General features: G+C 35.7%; 1 protein-coding gene across 11 annotated transcripts in view; it reads left to right on the forward strand.

Annotated features, from left to right (window-relative positions):
• The window catches only part of RBMS3 (RNA binding motif single stranded interacting protein 3), a 1,441,154-nt gene that overhangs the window by 1,271,417 nt on the left and 147,060 nt on the right, over window positions 1-22,677 (forward strand). For all 11 annotated transcript variants that reach the window (XM_031938176.1, XM_031938175.1, XM_031938179.1 and 8 more), the window contains one exon: window positions 1,688-1,794. In XM_031938176.1, coding sequence (XP_031794036.1) covers window positions 1,688-1,794 — 107 coding nt within the window. The remainder of the gene's footprint in view (window positions 1-1,687; window positions 1,795-22,677) is intronic.

Here is a 22,677-nt window from a genome sequence, read left to right on the forward strand (position 1 = left end):
TCAGGACTCTAGAATATCATGAGAATGCTTCTTGGAAGGGGGTCATTAGGGGAGAGTGTAAGTTGGGTTATGGATCATCTGAGCTACACCTGTTTGGAGAAAGAAACTCTTCTTATGAAAGCTTCCTATGATTCCAGTTGCACTAAATGCTAAGGACTCTTCCTAGGATCACAGAATTGCAACATGAGAGCTGAGAGATTCAGAATCCATTTAATCTAAGCCCATCATTTTATATACTAGAAGATGCTGAAGTCCAAGTTGGTCAAGTGAATTTTTCTGAGATCACACTGTTGATAAGCATTGGCATCTAGACTTGATCTAACCAACTGAATAATTAATAATTAATAAGAACAAATTACATTCAATCATGTGCCAGACAGTGAGATTACAGAGACAAAAAAAACCCCAAAAAGTCATAGACCTCAAGGAATTTTTCTTCTTCTGAGGGAGATGATATAAATGTATATAAGGGGCCAAATACAAAACACAAAATGCTACTTCAAAGTCCCCTGACTTTCTCATTAATAGAGCTCCCAGGGTTCTCTTATCCCCCAAGAAATTTTTATTTCCACTAAACCATGTTGCTTGATTCTATGATGCTGAAGAACTAAAAGTACTTTTAGTGCTCCAATGCCAGAAGCTTGGATCAGAGCTGTGGTTGCCTGGTTCTAGTTATAGCTTGGGGAAGAGAATACAAGGCATCCAGCATGATGGTCATTTTTTTTTCCTCAAAGAGATTGAAAATGAATGTCATACCCAGGGCTCTCTCCTCTCATTTTCAGTGATTTCATACCCCAATTGTATATTCTCTTGTAAATGTCCACACTGAGATTTTGATGACTACTGTCACTTCACAGGACACATCTCAGTGGGAGTCTGGAACAGGGAGCTGCAAAGATGCCATTAGCCACTTGCCTTTTTGAAATGGCAGATAATTTATTGGGAAAACAAATAATTTGGTGGTATTTGGCAAAAAAAATCCCTTTTCTTCCTTTAGAAGCACTGAAAGCATCTATTTTAAAAACTGGATCTGGCATAGTTTCAACAATAAAAACAGAGCTACTCTGAGAAAGAAATATTTATCCCCACATATGATTTGTTCAGTCATATTGGACTCTTTATGACCCCAGTTGGTGCTTTCTTGGCAGAGATGCTGAAGTGTTTTTTCCATTGTGTGTTCCAATTCATTTTACAGATGAAGGACTGAGGCAGACAGGGTTAAGGGACTTGACCAAGGTTACACAGCTAGTAAATGTCAGAAGCCAGATTTGAACTCAGGACATGAACCTCCCTCACTCCAGGACTGGTATTCTACCCACTAAGTCACCTAGTCATCCCACAAATTCTTTTCAAGAATATGTACCTAAGCTAACTGGGAGGGATGCCATTCTCCTCATCATTTTTCTATGATCATTTGATGTTTTTCATAAACTCTTGATTATTTAAACAGTTTTATCAGATATGTTTTTTATAGTTTGCCAGGAACTTCTTTTTTGTAAAATTGGGTAGTTAGAATATCTGCCAAAAGAGCCAGGACTAAAAAGAGACCAAATTGATGTGCAGAGGAAAGATTTGACTTCAAAAGATCCCCGTTACAAAGCATCCCTTCCTCCCCCATCCTATAATCATAATCATAGTTTCAAAGGGGGATGTTGCTAATACAGACTCTGCTTTCTTGTCTTTACAGCCCCCACTGAGCCTTTGCTGTGTAAATTCGCAGATGGAGGGCAGAAGAAGCGTCAGAACCAAGGCAAATACACACAGAACGGAAGGCCGTGGCCAAGGGAAGGAGAGGTAAGTGGCGATGGATGATCCATGTCCGGGCAGGACTTTGGCTACTAACAGCCTTCTGTCTGGTTACCGTGGCAGACATTGTGGACCATGATAAAATTGGGTGCTATAAAAACTCAATAGTTTCAAAGAGTGAGGGAGCATGTCGATGCTAATGTATTCAGGATACAATTACATTAGGAGGATCTGGGGCCTTGGAATTAGTCTCCATTCTGCCACACAGTGAACTCTCTGTCTCCAACCAGACCTTGGTTCAGTGGTCATCGACTAAAAGTTAATCAACAGGGGATTGTTCTGTGGAGGGGTAAGTTTGGGAAATAAGAGCATAATTGTTGCAGAAAGTATTTTCAGCTAAAGTCAGCAATGGTCTCGCTCTCTCTTTCCAGATTGGATTTATTTATTTATTTTAAGAAACGATGTCTAAGTTTAGTTAGTGAGTGAATGGTTACACTAAAATTTTCTGTATCTCTCCTTTAATGGATGTTAGTGGGGGTTCTGTATTTCCACCTACTTGTGTATGTGGGGATTTCCAAACACAGGGATTTATGATTGTGCCATGGAATAGAAGGTCCAATTCAAAGTGAGGAATGTTTGTGTATTAGGTCTAAACTAGAATGTTTCCTTGTGATGTTCTCTTCTTTTTCTAGAATATGATGGTTCTCTCTATGAGCAGGTTTCTTGGGGAGGTTTTCTGGAGGTGGCCTTAGTTTCAGTTCAATGTAATAATCACCTCAAATGCAGCCAGCTGTTAAAGTAGTTCTTTATTGTCTCTTCCAAAATAGACCAGTTAGCTTTCTTTGGTTCCAAGAACTCTCATTGCTAGTCTTTTGCTTCTACCTCTGCCAGCCTCAGCCTCTCCTCTTCTGAATCAGTTCTGAATCTCCCCACTGAATTCTGGCTCTCCACTCTCCCACTGACTCCTGGCTTCCAATATCTCCAACTGACTCTTGCTGAGACTGAGAGCCTCTTATATATGATCTCTTAAAGGTGTGAACCCAAAAGTTGATGACTCCTCTGAGAGAGTGGGATTGTGGGAGGTGTAAACTTGGATATCTCCCGACTTGTGAATCCAGTGTGTGAACTCTCAAAGGTGTGAACTCTAATGTGTGAATTCTCCCGAAGGTGTAAACCCTGAGCACACAAGCATTGTTTCCATCAACTCCAGTGAGTCAACACCTTGTTTCAAGTTCTAGCCCATAACATTTCCTCACTTTGTAACTCTAGGCAAGTCACTTAACCCCTCTGTGTCTTAAGTGGCTCTCAGAAACGTGAGGGATGCTACCAATTCATTACTATTCTACTTCACTGGGGGAGTGCCCACATCAGGAGTTTGTGATACTAATAAAATCAAGGGTCTAGTCACACGCACACACACACACACACTCACATACACACATTCACACTCACATACACACACATTCATATAATAAACACATACATGCCTATAAATTGAGGGATGATAGGAATAAGATATGCAGATAAATCCACAGAAATTATTATATGTTTTATTGACAAAGTAAATGAAATAACTCTCTATTATATATACATATGCACATCTACATTCAAATAGAATATATAATACATAAATATATACATGCATGTATATATTTATACAAATAGAATCTATATGTAATGTATAGCAATACACATATATGCATATATCTATACACAGAGAATATATATGTACTATGTGTAGCATATATTATACATATATATTTTATATAGCATATATATTATACATATATGTACATTTACATGAAGAGAATATGTAATATACAGATCTGTATCTGTAATATACAGATATGTATCTGTATATTGTATGTTCTATTTGGATATAAATTTTGACACTGTGTATATATTACATAAAACACACGTGTGCATGTATACATATATTTGTGTTTATCCTATATTTATATGTAAATATAAATGTGTAGAGTATATAATATATTGATGTATACATATATGTGTGTTTTATCTATATCCATATGTGTATATCTGTGTGCATATCTATATATCTATATGTATGTGTATATATTTATATATTTAAATCCCATAGGAGTAGGTATAGATATATACAGGTGTATTGAAATATATACTTATATAAATAGAATATATAATATATAGATATATAAACATATTACAATTATGTACATATATATTTATATGTGGGTCTGTATATGTACTTTTATCTATTCAGTCTATATGTACAGATAAGAGACAGCCACAGCATAGATGTATCTTCTTATACAAGTTCATATGTGTGTGTTTGTGTACATGTGTTCATATATACATAGATTCTCTCTATTCTTGATGATGTCCCTAAAAACTTAACATCATTTGAAGCATTTTTTATGTAGTGAAAACAACATTATAGTTGTTGTGTATATATGTTTGTATAATGAATACAATAGTAATAATTGATATTTAATAATAATAATAAATAGCCAGCAGTTATTTAGTGCTTTGAAACTTGTAAAGTACTTTGCACTGTTATCTCCTTTTGTTTAAATGTTATTGTATAATATGTTAAGGCTTACCAAACTCCTTACATACATGGTCTCATTGGAGCCCCACAATAACCTGTGATTTAAAGACTTCAGGTCTTATTACACACATATTACAAATTGTATAAAGGCCTTGGAGTCTCACCATCTTCCCTCTTATTTTTCTTGCTGGAAACTGAGGGCTCTCAGACATTTCCTTTTGCCACGAACTGAACATCAATCCTCACTGCTTCAGCACTAGAAAAGACCTAAACTACCTTTTCCCCTTGTCAGGGTCTTTTAGATGCTATCTTCCCCATTTTGATTAGAGTTCTTTGGAATGCAGAAACTCTGTAGATTTTCTATTTGCTTTAATGACAGTTAATGAAGTTGGCTTTTTTTTTTTACCTGCTTTCCCACTCTATTCCATGGTGAATATGAAAAAAAATATGAACTGAAATGTTCATGATCATTCACTCACTGATTTTCAAAAGCAAGATTCAAACCTTGGTCTCCCTGCACCAAGTCCATTGGTCCAAGACCATGCTATAAAGGGCTCTCTATTGTTATCATTCCTAAAATCAAGATCTATGCTATGATTTTACTTTACTTAAAAAGTAACAATAACAATAACAACAACATTTATTTACAGATATCCTGGACAAGGAATAGTGTTCTATGGCAATAACTGGCATTATTAGGCATTTATACCTAGATGAAGATTTCATAAAGACAACTCTTCTTCTAAAGTTTTTCACTTTAGAATTTTCCTCAAGAAAGCTATTTTTAATGTCCCCAGGAACACTGCTAGTTTTACAAAGTGGTTTCAATCAGGTCTCCATGCCCTTCATAAGAGCCCAAAACTACTTAGCGAGCTGATATTCTGAGAGACATTACCCTAGATATGGACAAAAATGTTGCCGTTGAGTGTCTAAAGCAAATTTTAAAAGCCTATTGGAAGCTCGCAATTTGTTCTCATTTTGGAATGGTGGTTTGTATTATGTTCCAAACAAAATGTCCCACATAGTTCAAGCACTCAGGCCAAGCACAGCGGTATGGCAGTGACATTCACATGAGACTCCATGGTTGCTAGAGAAGACCAATGATCTCAGCATTAGAAGTTTTGTTCTGACATATTACAGCTTAATTGGGTCAAGAATCTCTTCCTGGGGAGTATCTCAAGAAGTATTCAATATTATAGAGCATAATCAAAAGTCTCCAAACATACATTCATACGGCTAGGCACTAATGACATGAATTCCAGGCCAACTACTAAGACAGCAAATTTACATTTGTCCGGCTATATTTGTAACCAGTCGTATCAAGTAGGTCTTGCTTTCTTGGAGATGAAATAAAAAGCAGTTAGCAAGTGATCAGATTAAAACCATGGTATAACGTAGCTTGGTCTTTGGGTTCAAAGCATGATCAATTCCATGTGATCTCACTATCAGGAGAACTGGGAAATATAACATCAAGAGTACATATGTCTTAAGATTATTCTAAGGATTAAATAGGATTGCATGTGGAAAGTATTCTGCAAATCTTAACATGCTATTTAAAAAGTTACTATTATATTTTTCTTATTATCATGCACGATCCTTATCATGCCCTTGGCTTGGCTGGAGGAAGCGGGGAAGACCAAGTCCCTGAGCAATTTGGGAGTTTTCATTTGACTTTTTAGCAAGTTCAGTGTAGTGTTAATTAATTCCATCTTAAGCTACCATCCCTATACTTATTACGATTCTTTCAAAACTGTTGACTCTATTGATCAGATAATTTAAGAACCGCATTATTCAATTTTAGTTAATTTCTAATTATAGGCAAACCTTATTTACTTAGATTCCCCCAATTCATTCAGAGCTAGGGAAAAAAAAAACCTAACCTACCACTTATCTTGCTGCTGTCTTTTAGACTTTGCTAAACAAGTTAGGATAAAGGAGAGATTAGAGAAAATCTCTAAACTCCTAATGAAAATGTGCTATTTTCAAGCATCCTCAAGCAATTTTGGCAATTCATTATCCTATAATTAATCGGCATGCTTATTTAACACGATTCATTCTGAGTTGCTAAACTGACTTTCAAGTATATGATTTTCCTGATCACATGGTTTGAGAACTGGAAGAAACTTATAGGTCTAAAACTTGATTGTATCTCGAAAGTCATTTAGTCCAATGCTCTCATTTTTCAGATGAGCGAATGAATGGAAGCCCAGAGAGATTAAAGAAATTGTAGAGTAAATATTCAACTAGTTCGACATAGTTCTAGCTCTATGGAAGCTCTTGCCCAGTCATCTTGACAGGTGACCATCAAAAATCTTCTGGAACATAGCTGGTGTTAAATATGCATCTCTTTTTAAAGGAGGCCATTCTATATTCCAAGAGTTCTAATTATGCAAGCATGACCTATGCTCAGCCAGAAGCTATCTTCCAATTGGCATTAGCTTTTCCTTGTGGAGCTATATAGAATAAATCACACATTTCTCTTACTTAAGAATTCTGAAAATACTTAAACAAGTGTCATTTATCCCAGAATTTTTCTTTTTTATGAGTTCAACACCCCAAATTTCTTTTACTGGTTCTCATGACACAATTTTAACGTTTCTTAATAACTCAGATGAATTACATTTCTCTGAACTAATGATACACACACATAAAATTATGCATATTTATATAAATACATAATATATATAGGTAGTGTTTATATATGTGTATATGTGTTGTGCACACATATATTAATGCATGTGCTTATATGTTTGTTCATCTATCTTAAAATGTTACTTTTGCAAAGGAACAGATGGAGAAACAGAGTTCTAGAGAAGTGAACACTTGCCCAAGAATCCATAGTTAGTAAGCATGTAATCTAGGACCTGACTTAGGTCTCATCACAAAATGAAATGCTAATTTCTTTATACCTTGTCATTTCCAATCATAAGCAGTAGAGGATCTTCATGAGCCTTTAGGGCTCAAAAAGTCAAGATGAGAAGAAGCAGCTTGGTGGGAACAAATAACAGGCTGCTCTATAAATTGCAACACCTGCTTCTTTCATATAATGCCCACGTGACTCTGGGCAAGTCATGTATTGCTCTAGACAATTCTCCAAGACTATAATTTGTGAAGCAGATGTTGATATGCATTGATAAGGGAAATTTTTATTTTTTTCCCTTTCTGAATTGCTTACAGCAATGGAAGAACTAGTCAAGCCCCAAAACAATAATATTCATTATCAAGTGGACAAATTTCTAGAAAGAAACATCTCCAAAACCCAATAGACTAGTCCCTGTCATTTCTGTCTTAAATTTCAATGGATTAACATAAGAATCCATTGTGGCACTGTAGAAAAACCATTAGGTCTGAAGGCAGAAGATCCAAAATCAAATACTGTCTGCTGACTATAATTTCATGTGGAAATATTGGCAAATCACTTGGACTCTAAGAGCCTCCCTTCCCTCATCTATAAAACAAAAGGGATGGGCTTCTCAGGACCCTTCCAACTTTAGATGGATGATTACACAGCCAGACAATTACAGTTAGAGGAGTGTTAATCTCATAATCAAAAATGGAAGAGCTTAGTTTGGCACGATTTGTTCTTGGTGAACCCAAGTTGGTTTCTAGTTAGTGTCAATGATATCTTATTAAGTCTGTTATTTTTTTGGTAGTCCTATTTAATTGAATTCAATAGATAAAAACTGATTGCCTAATATGTACAAGAAGGTATTCTACATTACACACTAAAATACAAATTTAACCAACCAGCAAGCATTTATTAAATGCTTATTAAACAGGAATTTTGATAAAAACTAGAGAGACAAAAACATGGTGCCTGCCTTCAAGGAGCTCATATTTTAATGGAAATAACATATAAGATGTCCTCAGGATAAATGGGAGTAATCTCAGAGGAAAGGCAATGCCTATGGGGTGAAAGGAAAGAAGAGAACAACTAGGAAAGACATTTTGAGGAGGTCAGATTGTGAGTCCTTTTGTAATAATAGCTTTTTATTTTTCAAGTTACATGCAAAGATAGTTTTGAACATTCACCCTTGCAAAATTCTGTGTTCCAAATTTTTCTCCCTCCTTTCCACTCTTAGACAGCAAGTAATCCAATTTATATGCAATTCTAAACATATTTCCACATCTATCATTCTGCACAAGAAAAATAAATCAGAACAAAAGAGGTAAAAGTGAGAAAGAAAACAACAAGCAAGCAAACAATGAAGACAAAAAAGAAGAAAATACTGTCATGACACATATTCAGGACCCATAGTCTTTTCTCTGGATGCAGATAGCTCTCTCCATCATAAGCCTATTTGAATTGACCTGAATTCACTCATTGTTGAAAAGAGCAAGTCCATCACAGTTGATCATCACATAATCTTGTTATTTCTGTGTACAATTTTTTGTACACATTTCACTTAGCATCAACTCATGAAAGTCTCTCCAGGCCTTCCCAAAATCATCCTGCTGATCTTTTCTTATAAAACAATAATATTTTACAGCATTCATATACTATAACTTATTCAGTCATTCCCCCACTAATGAGCATCCACTCAGATTCCAGTTCCTTCCCACTACAAAAATAGCTGCCACAAACATTTTTTGCACATGTGGATTCTTTTCCATTTTTTTATGATCTCTTGTGAAACAGATCCAGTACACACTGTTATATCAAAGAGTACGCAAAGTTTGATAACCCTTTGGTCATAGTTCCAAATTGCTCTCTAGGATCAGTTCACAACTCCACAAACAATATTATTATTTTTAATTGAATTAATTCATTTAATTTAATTATCCCACTTTTCCTACATCACTTCCAACATTTATCATTATTTTTTCCTGTCATCTTAACCAGTCTGAGAGATGTAAGGTGATACCTGAGTTGTCTTAATTTGAATTTCTATAATCAGTAGTGATTTCTTCATCTGAAATTATTAATATCCCTTGACCATTTATCTATTGAAGAATGGTTTGTATTCTTATAAGTTTGAGCCAATACTCTACATTTTTTTGAAATGAGACCTTTATCAGAAATTTTGGATATAAAATTTTTTCCTTTTTTTTTTTTTGCTTCTCCTCTAATCTTGGCTGCATTGATTTTGTTTGCATGGAAACTTTTTAATTTAATATAATTAAAATAATCCATTTTCATTTCATAATGTTTCCTAGTTCTTCTTTGGTCTCAAACTGAATCTTGAATGAAATAAGAAATGCAGGAGATGAGGGTGTGGTAGGAGAACATTTCTAGCATAGAAGACAGCATGGAGGTGGGAGATGAAGTATCATGTACAAGTCAACAGCAAGAAAGCTATTTTTTTATCAGAGTATTTTGTGGGTGATTAAGCAAGAAAAGTATGAAGAGACAAGCTTATAAAAGGGTTTAAATGCTAAGAGGATTTTCTATTTGATACTCAAGTTAATAGTTAATAACTACAGCATATTGAGTTGGAGAATGACTCATCATATGTTCTTGAGGAACATCTCTTTGACAGATGAGCAGAGGATATAATAGAATGATAAGTCTTGAAGAAGGAAGATTGACCAACAGGCTATTGCAATCATCCAGGTGTAAAGGGTGGGGTAGTAAAGCAAATAGAAAAGGGAAAATACAAAACTGGTATGAGATGGAAACTCACAGTTTCATAGAAAATACAGGCATGAGGAAATGGGGGCCAGCCTTAGCTGTTGAGAATAGCTGTTGAGTGAATGGAGAAGAGGGATAGGAGAATTTTGTGAAGAGAGGGTCAGATGAGATTTGCAGATGGACTAGATTTATTGGATGAAAGAAAGTGAAAAGATAGGGATGATACTGCTGTTTTGAGCCTGGGAGAATTATGGTACCCTCAAAAGAAAAAAAAAAAAAGAAGAAGCTCAAAGAAATGACACACTAAAAAAATCATTTAAGTGCTTTCTATGTTCCTGGCACTATGCAAAACACTGAACACTAATTTCCCTAAGAAGTTCTCAGTTAATAGAAGGGATAAAACATATTTAAGATTATTTTTATGTGAGACCTGATTAAAAAAAGTGAAAAAGAAGTGTCTTAATTAAATCCTATCATAATTTTAAGAAGGGAGAAATTATGCTACTGAGGTTTATATAAAGGATCATATATATACATACAGATATAAACATACATTATATATATATATAGATACATTTGCATTCATGTGTATAAACATGTATACAACCCCTATGTATGTATGTATATGTGTATGAATTCAGGATTCATGGAGAAAAGTTGTCCCAAAAAATCTATATACACACAAATCTACAAACATACACACACACACACACATACACACACACATATGTGTGTATATAAATAAATATCTTATCCCTATACATTACATATGTGTACATACTGTATGTATGGACATTGTGTTTATTATATGTATATATGCATACATTTATGCATGTGTATGTGTTGATAGTATGTGTGTGTGTGTGTGTGTGTGTGTGTGTATGAGGTAGATTTCGGGGCAGAGGGATGAGGAGTAAATCATTCCGAGAATAGGGAATGACCAAAGGCATGGCAATAAATGTGAGCAAGATGAGAATTTAGGACAATGAGTGGTCAGTCTAGTTTGTCTGAAGCATAGATGATGTGAATTATTGTGGAATAGCTCTTAAATGATAGGTGAAAACAGATTGCCTTAAAACCCAAGAAAAGAACGAAGTTTCACTTTGTTCACTCAGCAGTAGGGAGCTGCTGAAGATTCATAAATAGTAAGTATAGCAATTAGAGTTCTGTGTTATGAAAATTATTCAGCCACAGTATAAAGCAAGCTTAGGAGCGGAGAAATAAGAGCAGAAAGTCTAGTTATGAGTTTATTTTAGTAGTGCACATGAGGGGAAATGAGGGTCTGAGCTAGAGTGACTGCTGTGAAAATATAAAAGAAAGAATTTGAGATACATTATGGAAGAAGAATTCATCACATTTTGTTCTCGATTGAAGTCACTTAAGCTCTCCCGGTTTCCCTAATCTGTACTTTAAGGATATTGTGCTCTAAATAGTACATTCTAAGGTGTCTTCCCATCTCTAAATTGATGATCCTATGGATGAAGGATAAGCATCAAAATACAGCCCTGATGTTTTGAACCTAGAAGACTGGGAAGGTAATCATAGCCTAAGTATAGAAGTGAAGGAAGGGTTAGTGGAAGCTGGAGATGGGATATTATATTCATTTAGGGACATGTAGAGTTTAATTTGTCAATTGGATCCTCAGACATTTTATCTGCTAGAAAATTAGAAACATAAACTAGAAACATAAAAATTTCGGAGTTTTCTGAGAATCATTGATACTTAAACTACAGAAATAGATGAAATTGTCAAGGAGTGAATGGAGGAAAAAATTTTTACCCAAGGTACCACTGTCCTTAAAGTTCTAAGTGACTCTTTAAAGATTAAGGAGCAGATAATGGGAGCAGGGATTCTGGGTCAAAGTGATCCCAGAGGTTATAGAGTTCAACCCTTTCATTCTGCATAAAAGAAGTTGAAGCCCAAAGAGCTGAAACCCAAGATCACACAGCTAAAAAGAGGAAAGTTGGCACTGAAAACTTCGATTCTCTGTCTCTAAACATCACTCATTCCCCTGAACCATGCCTGTGGTAGAAGGTGAGAAGCTAATCAAGATGGAGGAGGCATGCACAGAAAGGTAGTAGGACAGCACTAAAAACATGAAGTCATAAAAGCAGAAGGAGGAGATAGCATCCAGAAAGATGGAGGAGGGAAGATCAATAGTGTCTGATTCCAGAGACAGAAGTCAAGATGACAAAGATGAAAAAATAGTCATTGGATTTGGTGTGAGAGGTGCAATGAAGGAAGCAAAACCAAAGGGTAAGAGTTTGAGGAATAAGTTGTTGGAGGGGATATGGAGACCCTGAGAGAAGGCTCACTCTTCCCTTGTTGTTTGGCAATTAAGATGACGCAAGAGATGATGATACTTTAAGAAGCAGTAGTTTTGATGGAAATTGTTTTTGGAATGAGAGAAATATGGGAGACTTGAGAAATTTGAAAGCAGAAGACAAGGAACAGATGGAAGACAGCAGAGAAATAGGGAATTAATGACATTAGGAATTGAGGAAGAGAGAAAATGGGCTTAAGACTTATTTTTTGAGCCCAAAAGGAATGCTAAGTTTGAGGTCCAGAAGAGTAACATTCATGAAGCTCATAGGAAGACTTGATCTCGGTAAAAGAAGTGACATTATCTTCAGAGAGCAACAAGATGAGGATGAATCTAAGAACCCGAGGAGACTGAGCTGTTTTTGGATAAAAAAAAAATTCCAATGTGAAAGAATTAATAAAAATCATTGAATTGCCTGAAGGCACTGAGAATTCATTGAAAATTGAAGAACACAACCCAGCAGTGCTATTACTGGTTCTGTATCCCATGGAAATCATAAAGGAAGGAAAAGGACTCACATGTGCAAAACCATTTGTAGCAGCTCTTTTTGTGGTAGCAAAGAATTGAAAAGTAGTAGATACCCATCAATTGGGTAATGGTTGAACAAGCTATGGTACATGAAGGTAATAGAATATTATTGATCTATAAACATGATGAACAAACTAATTTTAGAAAGGCCTGGAAAGATTTCCATGAACTGATACTGAGTGAAATAAGCAGACCAGGAATACATTGTACACAATAACAGCAAGTATGTACGATGAGCATGTATGAAAGATTTGATTCTTCTCAGTTGTTCAGTGTTCCAAAGCAATCCCAATAGACTTTGGACAGAAAATGCCATTTGCATCCAGAACAAGAACTAAGGAGATTGAATGTAAATTAACACATGCTATGTTCACTTATTTTTTTCTGTTTTTTTCCCCTATCACTCATGCTTTTCCCTTTTGCTATTTTTTCTCTCCCATTACGATCGATAAAGCAATGTATATTAAAATTAAAAAAAATTTACTAAATAAAAAAGGAAATTTAATAGTAAACAGCATTCCTCTCTTCTCTCAGCAGAGAAGTTTTGGACTGAGCTACAAGATGAGGCTTATGTTGTTAATCATAGCAACAGGTTGATTTATTTTGCTTAGTTTTATTTTTTGTTATGAGTTCTAGTGGTTGGTATGTGTGTATGTATGTATGTGTGAATGTGTCTTGGAGTACACATGTACCATGAAAAAAGGTTGCTATGGAAAAACACAATGTAAAATTTAAACTGGTATGCAAATATGTTATTAAGGAGAAAGGGATGAATGCTAATTTATTAAATAAAAATATAAAAAAAATGAAGAACAAATATCTGTGAACTCAGTCAACTAAGTTTCTGGCTTCTCCCTCCCAGTTTTTATTCATTGTATTAACTGACTATAAAATTACCATATTGGTAGTGATCTTACTCTTCACATCATTCAAGTCTGATTTGTCATCCACCTTGATCTAAATGAATGAGGATTCACTATGAATGACAAAAGATACACAAAAGAAAAACAACTTGTCTTCTTAAACAACTTACAAGCTAGTCAACTGCAAGCAAATGATGGATTATGTAGGGGAAGGACTAGCACTTTCTGTTATGGAGGAAATGTGGTAAAAGAGATATGGGTTGCAATCCAAGGTATGATCCAAAACATCTGGCACCATCCAAGTCACTATTTGTCTAAGCAAAGCTGGAGATAAAATTCTAGGACTTGACACGGTTTTGTTAAATGTGTTTTATATACCTCAAATCACTATTGAAATATAAAATACAATCACTATCAATAATAATGTTAGAATGTCCTTTGATGGATAGTCTTCAAAGGCTACATAATGGTGTTGCCATAACTTCCAGCAGGATGTTACTGTAATCAATTGGCTGCTCCAGAAATAGCACACATATACCTTGGGTATATCTAGTCCTATCTCTATATAAATATGTACCACAGGGTCTCATTTCATCTGCATCAAGTTATCCCCACTTACCCAAGTCAAAACATCATCCTGGATGTGATGATGGCAAAGACTTAACAACTCTCATGTCCTTTGGGGAAATGGAACTCCCATATTATATGTTTTATCAGACTCAATTGGTACATTGGCTGATTTTGCTGAGTAGCTTTTTAAATCCCCTATTTCTCTTTCTCCCTCTTTTTTTTATTCTTTGTTACAAGAAATGGTTCAATAGATCAGAAAGGAGCTCAGAAGTATATTTAGAAAGAGTAGTCATATAAAAACAAAAGACCCAGATAAGATTTTGTTTAAATGAGGATTGCAGTCTTTCTCCCAGCCTAATGTGTCTGAAATAATCACTCAACCATTTTGCCTCATATCCTCAAACAAGGAGCTGTTGTCTGTTTGTTTTTTGTTTAATTTTCCCCTGAATAAGCAGACAGATGCCTAAGATCTTCATAAGGACAGGTCCGATTCCAATAGATGCCTAGTGGATTATTGAGTTGAAGTTCACAACACTTTAAAAAAGCAACATATACCTTACATTTGCCAACTTAAACTTAAAATGCACCTTGCTGTTGTTATTATTCAGTCATTCCAGCTGTGTCTGACACTTCATTGCCCCATTTGGGATTTTCTTGGCAGAGATACTGAGTGGTTTGCCATTTCCTTCTCCAGCTCATTTTATAGATGAGGAAACTGAGGCAAGCAGAATTAAGTGACTTGCCTAAGATGATGCTACTAAGGCCATATATGAATGCATACATTCCTGATACCAAGCACAGTGCTCTATCCACTGCACCACCTGGCTACATAAATAGCCACATTGGATCAAAAGGAAGAATGGTCAAACTTTTCCTGTAGCCAGTAAAGCAAATGAGAATTTGTAACTCATTCTAACATTATGTATGTATGTGTGTGTGTGTGTGTGTGTGTGTGTGTGTGTGTGTGTTGACTACAAGGATTTTCTAGTTTCTGGTTTTGAATGGAGTGAAAGTCAAATGATAGAGGAACTAATTGTTGCTTTGAGCTTTCAGCAGGATGATTATAGTGAAATGCTAGAAATCAGAAAGGCAAATCAGGTCTGATTGGATTTAGAAATCTGCAGTAGTTTCCAGAAAGTCACTCTTATGATGGACTCCATAAGCCTCACTGGCCATGAAGTCTTAGGGCGATGGGACTACTAAGAAATAATTCATTTCTAGTGCCAGATGATAAATATTCAAGCAAAGATGGTGGAGCAGAAGGAAAAGGGCTATCAGGATAAAGTCTTGGGACATGGACCAAAGAAATGGAAACATTTTGTTTTGAAAAATGAACCAATCCATTTTGCCACTTTCATATTTGAAAGTTTGACTTAGAATAAATTTAAAACTAATGAATGATAAAATAGCATATATAAATAATATATACATAGATATGTATATATATGTATGTATTTTTTTCATCTGATGCTCCAATATTTACTTTCCTTCAAAATGGAAACATTTAACAAGTTTATCTCCATAGTCTGGATATATATATTTAAAAGAACTAATGGAAATGAAGTAATAATATTTATGAACAAAGTAAAAGATCCAAGTAATCATTTATAGATTCTGTCTGGAAGAAAATTGAATTTGTGATCTGAGCTGAAGTCTAGGTATATTGAGGTGAAAAAGCCTTTGTTGTTTCTGATAGAAGAGTGATTTTTAAGCAGGAAGGAATGACTGCATGTATCCTGGAGACATTTTACAGAAATATATATTTTAATTTCCATAGCCACATTTGGTTGAACAGCCCTGAGGGCATTACATTTGAGTAATGAACCTCAAATTTTCTTAATATAATAGGGGCTATTAGTTCGATCTTACCTCAGATAAGTCAACTGAAAATGCTGTGAAAAGCACCTGATGTTCTGGGGTCTCAGCTCAAACACCAGTGCTTTGCCCTTAGTGCTTATCCAAATCATTTATGACAACAGCCTAACTTAGTGGATGGTGTGGCTGTGATTCAGGAATATTGTTCAGCAGATCCAGCTTTAACATTATAATCTAGGTATCCAAGGAAACAGCCACAAGTAATCATCTGTTCTCTGCTTGTAGCACATTCCTGAGGGCAATCCTCAACCTTCCAGCCCCTTTTTATTTGTGACAACTCTGGGTTTTTCTTACCCAGAGCCCAATTTTACCCATCTCTGATAGGTACCCATGATTTTTAGTTCTACCCTCTGAGGGCAAGTAGACAAAACTAATGTGTCTTGTTTAAGATGACCCTTCAGATACTTGAAGAAGATAGCTCACGTGTTCCATTCTACACCCTCCAAAAGAAGTCTTCTCCAGATTAAACATCCAAGTTACTTCAAGTGACTACCATTGGGTCCTAGGTAATCAATATAATTTCTAAAATGGCCACTCAGAATTCATGATAATATTATAGCCAGAGCAGACAATAGTGGGATTATCACCTTTTTGGGTCCCAGACACTCTTTCTCCCTTAAAATCATATAAGGTTTCTGGATTATGCTGCTCACTCATGTCAACCTTGGGGTCAAGTTAGATCAACAAGCATTGATTAAGTGCCTTCTATGTGCCAGGCATTTGCTAAGAGAATGCAAAGAAAAGGGGGGGGAGGAATTTTCTTTGCCTTCAAGTAGCTCACAGCTAATGAGAGACTAAAATCTCCAGATTAAATAATAATGCTAAATTTTGAATTTAACAATTATTAAAAACATGATTATCTTAATGTATGAAGAACTAGAGAAAGGATTAAGAAACTATAAGTTTCTGTCAAGTATATTTTTTGATGACATAGATATATGTGTGTATATAGTTTAGATAGATGGATATCTATGTATCTATCTACCTATCATCTATCATCTGTCTTTACAATAATGATCCAAAAGTCTTAATGAAGTTTTGTTATTCAAATATGTATATCAAATATGTAGATGCATATGTGTGTTTTTATATCAATTACATCTTGATGATGTGGAAAGAATTAGCCACAGGACCTAGAAGAGGCAGGTCCACATCCCCAGTTCGCTGACTGCTTCCCCTTCTCATCTCAAACCCATTCCTTGCTTCCCAACTGCCTTCAAGGCACATCCCAACTTTTACATTCTCCAGGAGGTATTTCCTGATTTTTACTAGTCTTGATACTCTGTTCTCAATGAAATCACAGAATTTATTTTTAATTATTTTTCAGTTCACAAGCATCTGTTGTATCTCTACCCTTTCCTTAGCCTCTTTCTCAACATCTCTGCCTCCCCCCAAAAAAGGGGGGGAAACAATGCTAGGAACAAATATAGTGAAGTCAAACTAATTCCCTTTGTATTTATTTTTCTGTGTCCCATTAGTCAGTGAGCTGTGTAGAGAATAGATGTTCAGCCTTGGAACCAGGAACACCTGGGTATAAACTGGGGGGGATCTCTTACTCTCTTGGATAATTATCAAAGACTCTAGATCTACGTGTATATATATGTATGTATATATGTATATGTATATATGTATGTATATATGCCATGTACACCACATCCATACATATACACAAATGTACACGCCCACATCCACACCTGTATACATACACCAAAAGCATACATACCCCACACAAATACACACAGACATATAAATATATATAAATACACACACATACATACCATGCACACCATAGCCATACACACATATCACACACACAATACCACATACATCTATATTAAAAATACTACACAAATATATATATATATATATACACATCTCACACACATGCATGTAAATATTCAAACACACATGACAAACCCATAAATACTTACCACACACATTATATGCATATGCACACCTCCCAAATATACATATACATACACCACACATGCACCTATACCACACACACATATATCTTTATCACATATACATACCCCACATGCACATATATAGGTTGCACAATGCCTTTGAATTGAAATCAGGAAGATCAGTGTTTGAATCTTGTCTCAGTTATATGTGAATAAATAACCCTTGGAAAATATCTCAAAACCTTTTTCAGACTCAATTTCCTCACCTGTAAAATGTAAACTAGCACCCATTTCCCAAGGTTATTTTATGGAGCAAATGAAATAATATATAACTTTGCAAAATTCTGGATAAGATTATATATTTGTAGTTAATTAATTCATATTTATAAATATTGTTAATTGAACAAGATAACAACAAAATTATCAAAGAAACTCCAGATCTTTTTCAGATGATTACAATTTGGCTTTATCTAGTTATGAGCCACCACCAGGTTCTGTAACTAATCTGAATCTCACTTTCTTCATCTATAGCATAAGGAATCTCCCCTCTGTGGCCTCTAACAGTTCTTTATCCCTTTACATCTTTTTATGCTTGAAATCAACATGTTTTTGGCAGCGAGAGGGAAATCTTTCTGGGCTGCAAAAGTTTATAACTTGTCTCCCATTCCAGCCTCCTATTAATAAAAAATTATGTTTGTGAAGGGTATGCCAACAGGCAGAGGTCAGGTGGGGGAATGTAATTTCCCAGTCTGCTGCAAAGGCAATAGGTGTGTTTGTGTGTGTGTGTGTGTGTGTGTGTGTGTGTGTTTGTGTGTGGTTAGGGTTGTGTGCACATCTCTGTGTATGTGTGCACACTTGTATGTGAATATGTGCACATGTGTGCATATATGCAGCAGTGTGTCTGCATGGGCATATGCATGTGCTCTGTGTGTGTGTGTGTGTGTGTGTGTGTGTGTGTGTATGTTCAGGCAAAGCTGTGGAAGCCAGTTCCAGGTCCCCAGCCTCCCCATACCCCTCTCTGCAGATGAAGCCATTTGGTTAGTAATGATTATTAAGCCTGAGTGGAGCTCATTTATGATTCAGTTGCTGATTTCCATTGAGGCTCCCCTGGCAGCAGGTAGCCTTTAACCATGCTCCACAACCCAGCCTTCAGGACAAGCACCATTTATATCCAAACAAGTCATTGTCTCCTCTTGGGGGAGAATTTTCCTGATCCTGAAGACTTGTGTGTGTGTGTGTGTGGGCAGCCACCTGGAGCACCGTTGGCCATTATCATAGATGTGATGAGAAGCAGTGAATAAAACACTGGGCTCCAGAAAGCCTGGGTCCCGTCCCATCCCTGATTCTTGCTAGCTGGGTGACCTCGGGCAAACTTCCTCACACTCTGGGTCTGAGTCTTCTCATCTGAAAATGAGAGAATCATGCTAAGAAGCCTTTATAGTCCCTTTCAGGTCAATCATTGTTATATCATCAATCCCATAATCATTTTCCCCTTGAATGTTTACTGTAGAATAGTTACTATTAACTGTATGTGCCAAATACTGTGCTTATTAACCCACTTGATCCTCCCCCAAACCCTGGGAGGTAGGTACTATTATGATCCCCATTTAGGGAAAACTGAGGCAGACAGAGATTAAGTGGCTTGCCATGGATTGTTGTTATTTACTCATTTTTCAGTCATGTCTATTTTCTCTTCAATCTGATCTACCAAGAATTTTTTTTTAAAAAAAGCATCTACTGATCTCAGGTGCAATGGATACTAAAATAAAATGAAGAAGTTGCTGAATCAAAGACCACAGAGGCAAATACAACATTGAGATAGTTACAAAATAAGGTGAGGAGGGAAGTAGCACTCATTAGTCTATCAGGAAAGGCTCCCCATAGGAAGGGCCACTTAAATTGAGCCTTAAAGGAAGGTAAGGACCTGGGGTGGAAATGAAGGAGGGCATCTTCTATCTGTATCTGAAGTTCCTCCTAGCAGGAATGTGCTTATTCACCACCTGCTTATTCATCACCTCCAGCCCTTGGAATCCTTTGTTCTCTTTAAAACTCAAGTCAATAGATATCTGCTATACAAAACCTTTCCTAATGATCCCTCATACATATTCACATTACTTGCAAATACCCTATCCCCCAATTTACTATATATATATATATATATATATATATGCACACATATTTATATATAAATGTGTGTTTTCCTCCTCCACTGGAATATAGGGCTGTTAATTTCCTTTCATCTTTGTTCCTTCACTATTTAGCTCAGTGTCTAGAAGGTAGTGGTGCTTTAGATATGCTAAATAGATTCCAGTCCCCACAACTTGCTGTGGTCCAAGATGTTATATGGTTAACCTGGCTAGGTGACAGAACTTTATGACCTTAGCATGGTTGACAGAAAATGACAGAAAATCAGCTATGATGCCAATGAAAAGACCATAATATTTAGAGACAGTAGCCTGGGGTTCAAATCCCAGGTGAGCCTCTTCTTATCTCTATTGCTTCAAGTAAATCCCTTCATTTGGTATCTTGTTTCTTCATCTCATAAAATGAAGGTTTGGACTAGATGACCCTCTAAAAGCCCAGTTCAAAATCTATGTTTTCCCATAATTTGTGCTCTACCAGGATGACCTTGGACAACCCAAGATCACACACACACACACACACACACACACACACACACACACAAAATGAAGTATCTGAAATGGATTTTGGAATCGTAAAGTATACAACAGAAATTGCCTTGTAAGGAAAGCTGAGTGCCAGAATTGATGCTTTTGGATCTGGAGAATATTTTGAGAGACCCTTGAAAAACAAGGAGATCAAATCAATTAATACTTTAAAAGGAAATCAATTAAAACTATTCACTGGAAGGTCAAATGCTGAAGATGAAACTTAAATTTTTTGGCCACATCATGAGAAGATAGGACTCTTTGGAAAAGTCCCTAATGTTGGGAAAGATTAAAGGTAAAAGAAGGGAAAGCCAGAGGATGAGATGGATAGTGTCATGGAAACAATGAACATGAGTTTGGATAGACTTTGAGAAACAATGAAGGATAGAAGGATCTGACATACCATGGTCCATGAAAAGTTGGACACAACTGAACTAGTGAACAACAACAACATTTGTTTAGAAATGGAACAAGAATGGACAATCAATAATCCCTGAAGTCTGGATAAACAGAATTCTAAGCAAGTTTAGTGGATTATATGGTCTGACTTGAGTTTATGGATTAAAAACGTAGGCTGCAGCACCTTGATCCCCAAAGCTATATCAAGGTTTAGAAATTAATCAGGATCCTTCCCCAACCCCCAAAACAAACAGTTACTCACATAATATATATATATATATATATATATATATATATATATATATATATTACATCTTAGAAATTGTTTTATCTATATTTTCAGTCTTGATTTATAACCAAGATCAGAAACACAACTACTAGGAATTGAGTGACTATTCATTCTAAAAAGATGAAAGAATTTCCAGCTTGTCCTATTGCCAAAAGTGTTGTTATGGTGAAACTCTTGTTTCTTCCTGCAATGCTAAGTAGCTCAGATGGACTGAAATTCAGATAAGCATTTAGGTTTCTGGATACAACCATAAAATTAACCTCCATGATTTCCTAGCAACCATTATGACCTCAAGTCCTTTGGATTAGCCTACATTTTTCCATAGACTTATGAATTGCCAGTTTTTCTTTGTATGCTTAGCTTTTCAGAAAACACATTTTTTTAATTGAAAGCCAGAATTACTATAAGTTTCTCAGAGCCAAAATATCCCTGTTTCCTTAGTTCCTGCTCTTCCATTTCAGCCAAACGTTTCCCATTGTCTTGAAATGGCTTTTTAATAAAGTAATAAAAGTGAAGTTTTTAAGGAAAGCTTTTAGCTTAGTGTGCTTTCCTGCCGAATTAGTGACTTGTTTTTATAAACCATTTATTTAATAGCTGTAAAGCCTTTAGGTGTTTTAATATAGTTTGACTTTGAAATATAGTATTTTCACATTTTAAGTTAAGTGCTTACCAACTCGTAAAGGATTATTTGAGCTATAATGTTAGTAGGCCGCCATCTTAATTCTGTCTCATCTACCTCTAAGTACCCTAGTCACAAGTTACTTAAATTCTCTGCACCTCAGTTTCCTCGTTTCTAAAACAAGGGAGTAGAACAATCACCTTCTAGCTCTAATTCAATGGCTTCAGGATTTTGAGACCATATTATCCAAGAGAACCTTCCAAGAAAGTAGAGACAAAAAGACAAGACACGAAGAAAAGAAAGGACAATTGAAAGATTTCTAAGTGTCCTAGACAAGTAGATGATACGGCCAAAAAAAAATTAGAGTACCTAGCATGTTGTTTTAGGGGAAGAAGGATAGACTTAATTATTGGCCTACTTCTTTTGGCAATTAATTTATTTTCCTAAAATGTGTTAATGAGAACATTAAGTGACATGTCACATGATGTGTTAATGAAAAGTCCTTGTTTAGAATTTCTTCATCCTCAAATCCTTTCCAGTCATCAGATAACCTTCAAATAAATCATTCCAGACTGGAAACTCATCCTTGCCCATATAGTAAGGGGCAGCATAAAGGAAAAGAACACAGGAATTTTTTATTCCCCATCTACTATCTGACTGATATATTCCCTAACTTTTCCCAGTTTTCCTGACCACTTTAAACTTTAGCTTACTACATGCAAAGAGTGATGTCATCATATGTATGATACTGTGGGTATATTGTTAAGAACTTAGAAGATTGCTATTC

This window comes from Sarcophilus harrisii, chromosome 5 (genome assembly GCF_902635505.1).
Source record: "Sarcophilus harrisii chromosome 5, mSarHar1.11, whole genome shotgun sequence".
In the NCBI taxonomy this organism is placed as follows: domain Eukaryota; kingdom Metazoa; phylum Chordata; class Mammalia; order Dasyuromorphia; family Dasyuridae; genus Sarcophilus; species Sarcophilus harrisii.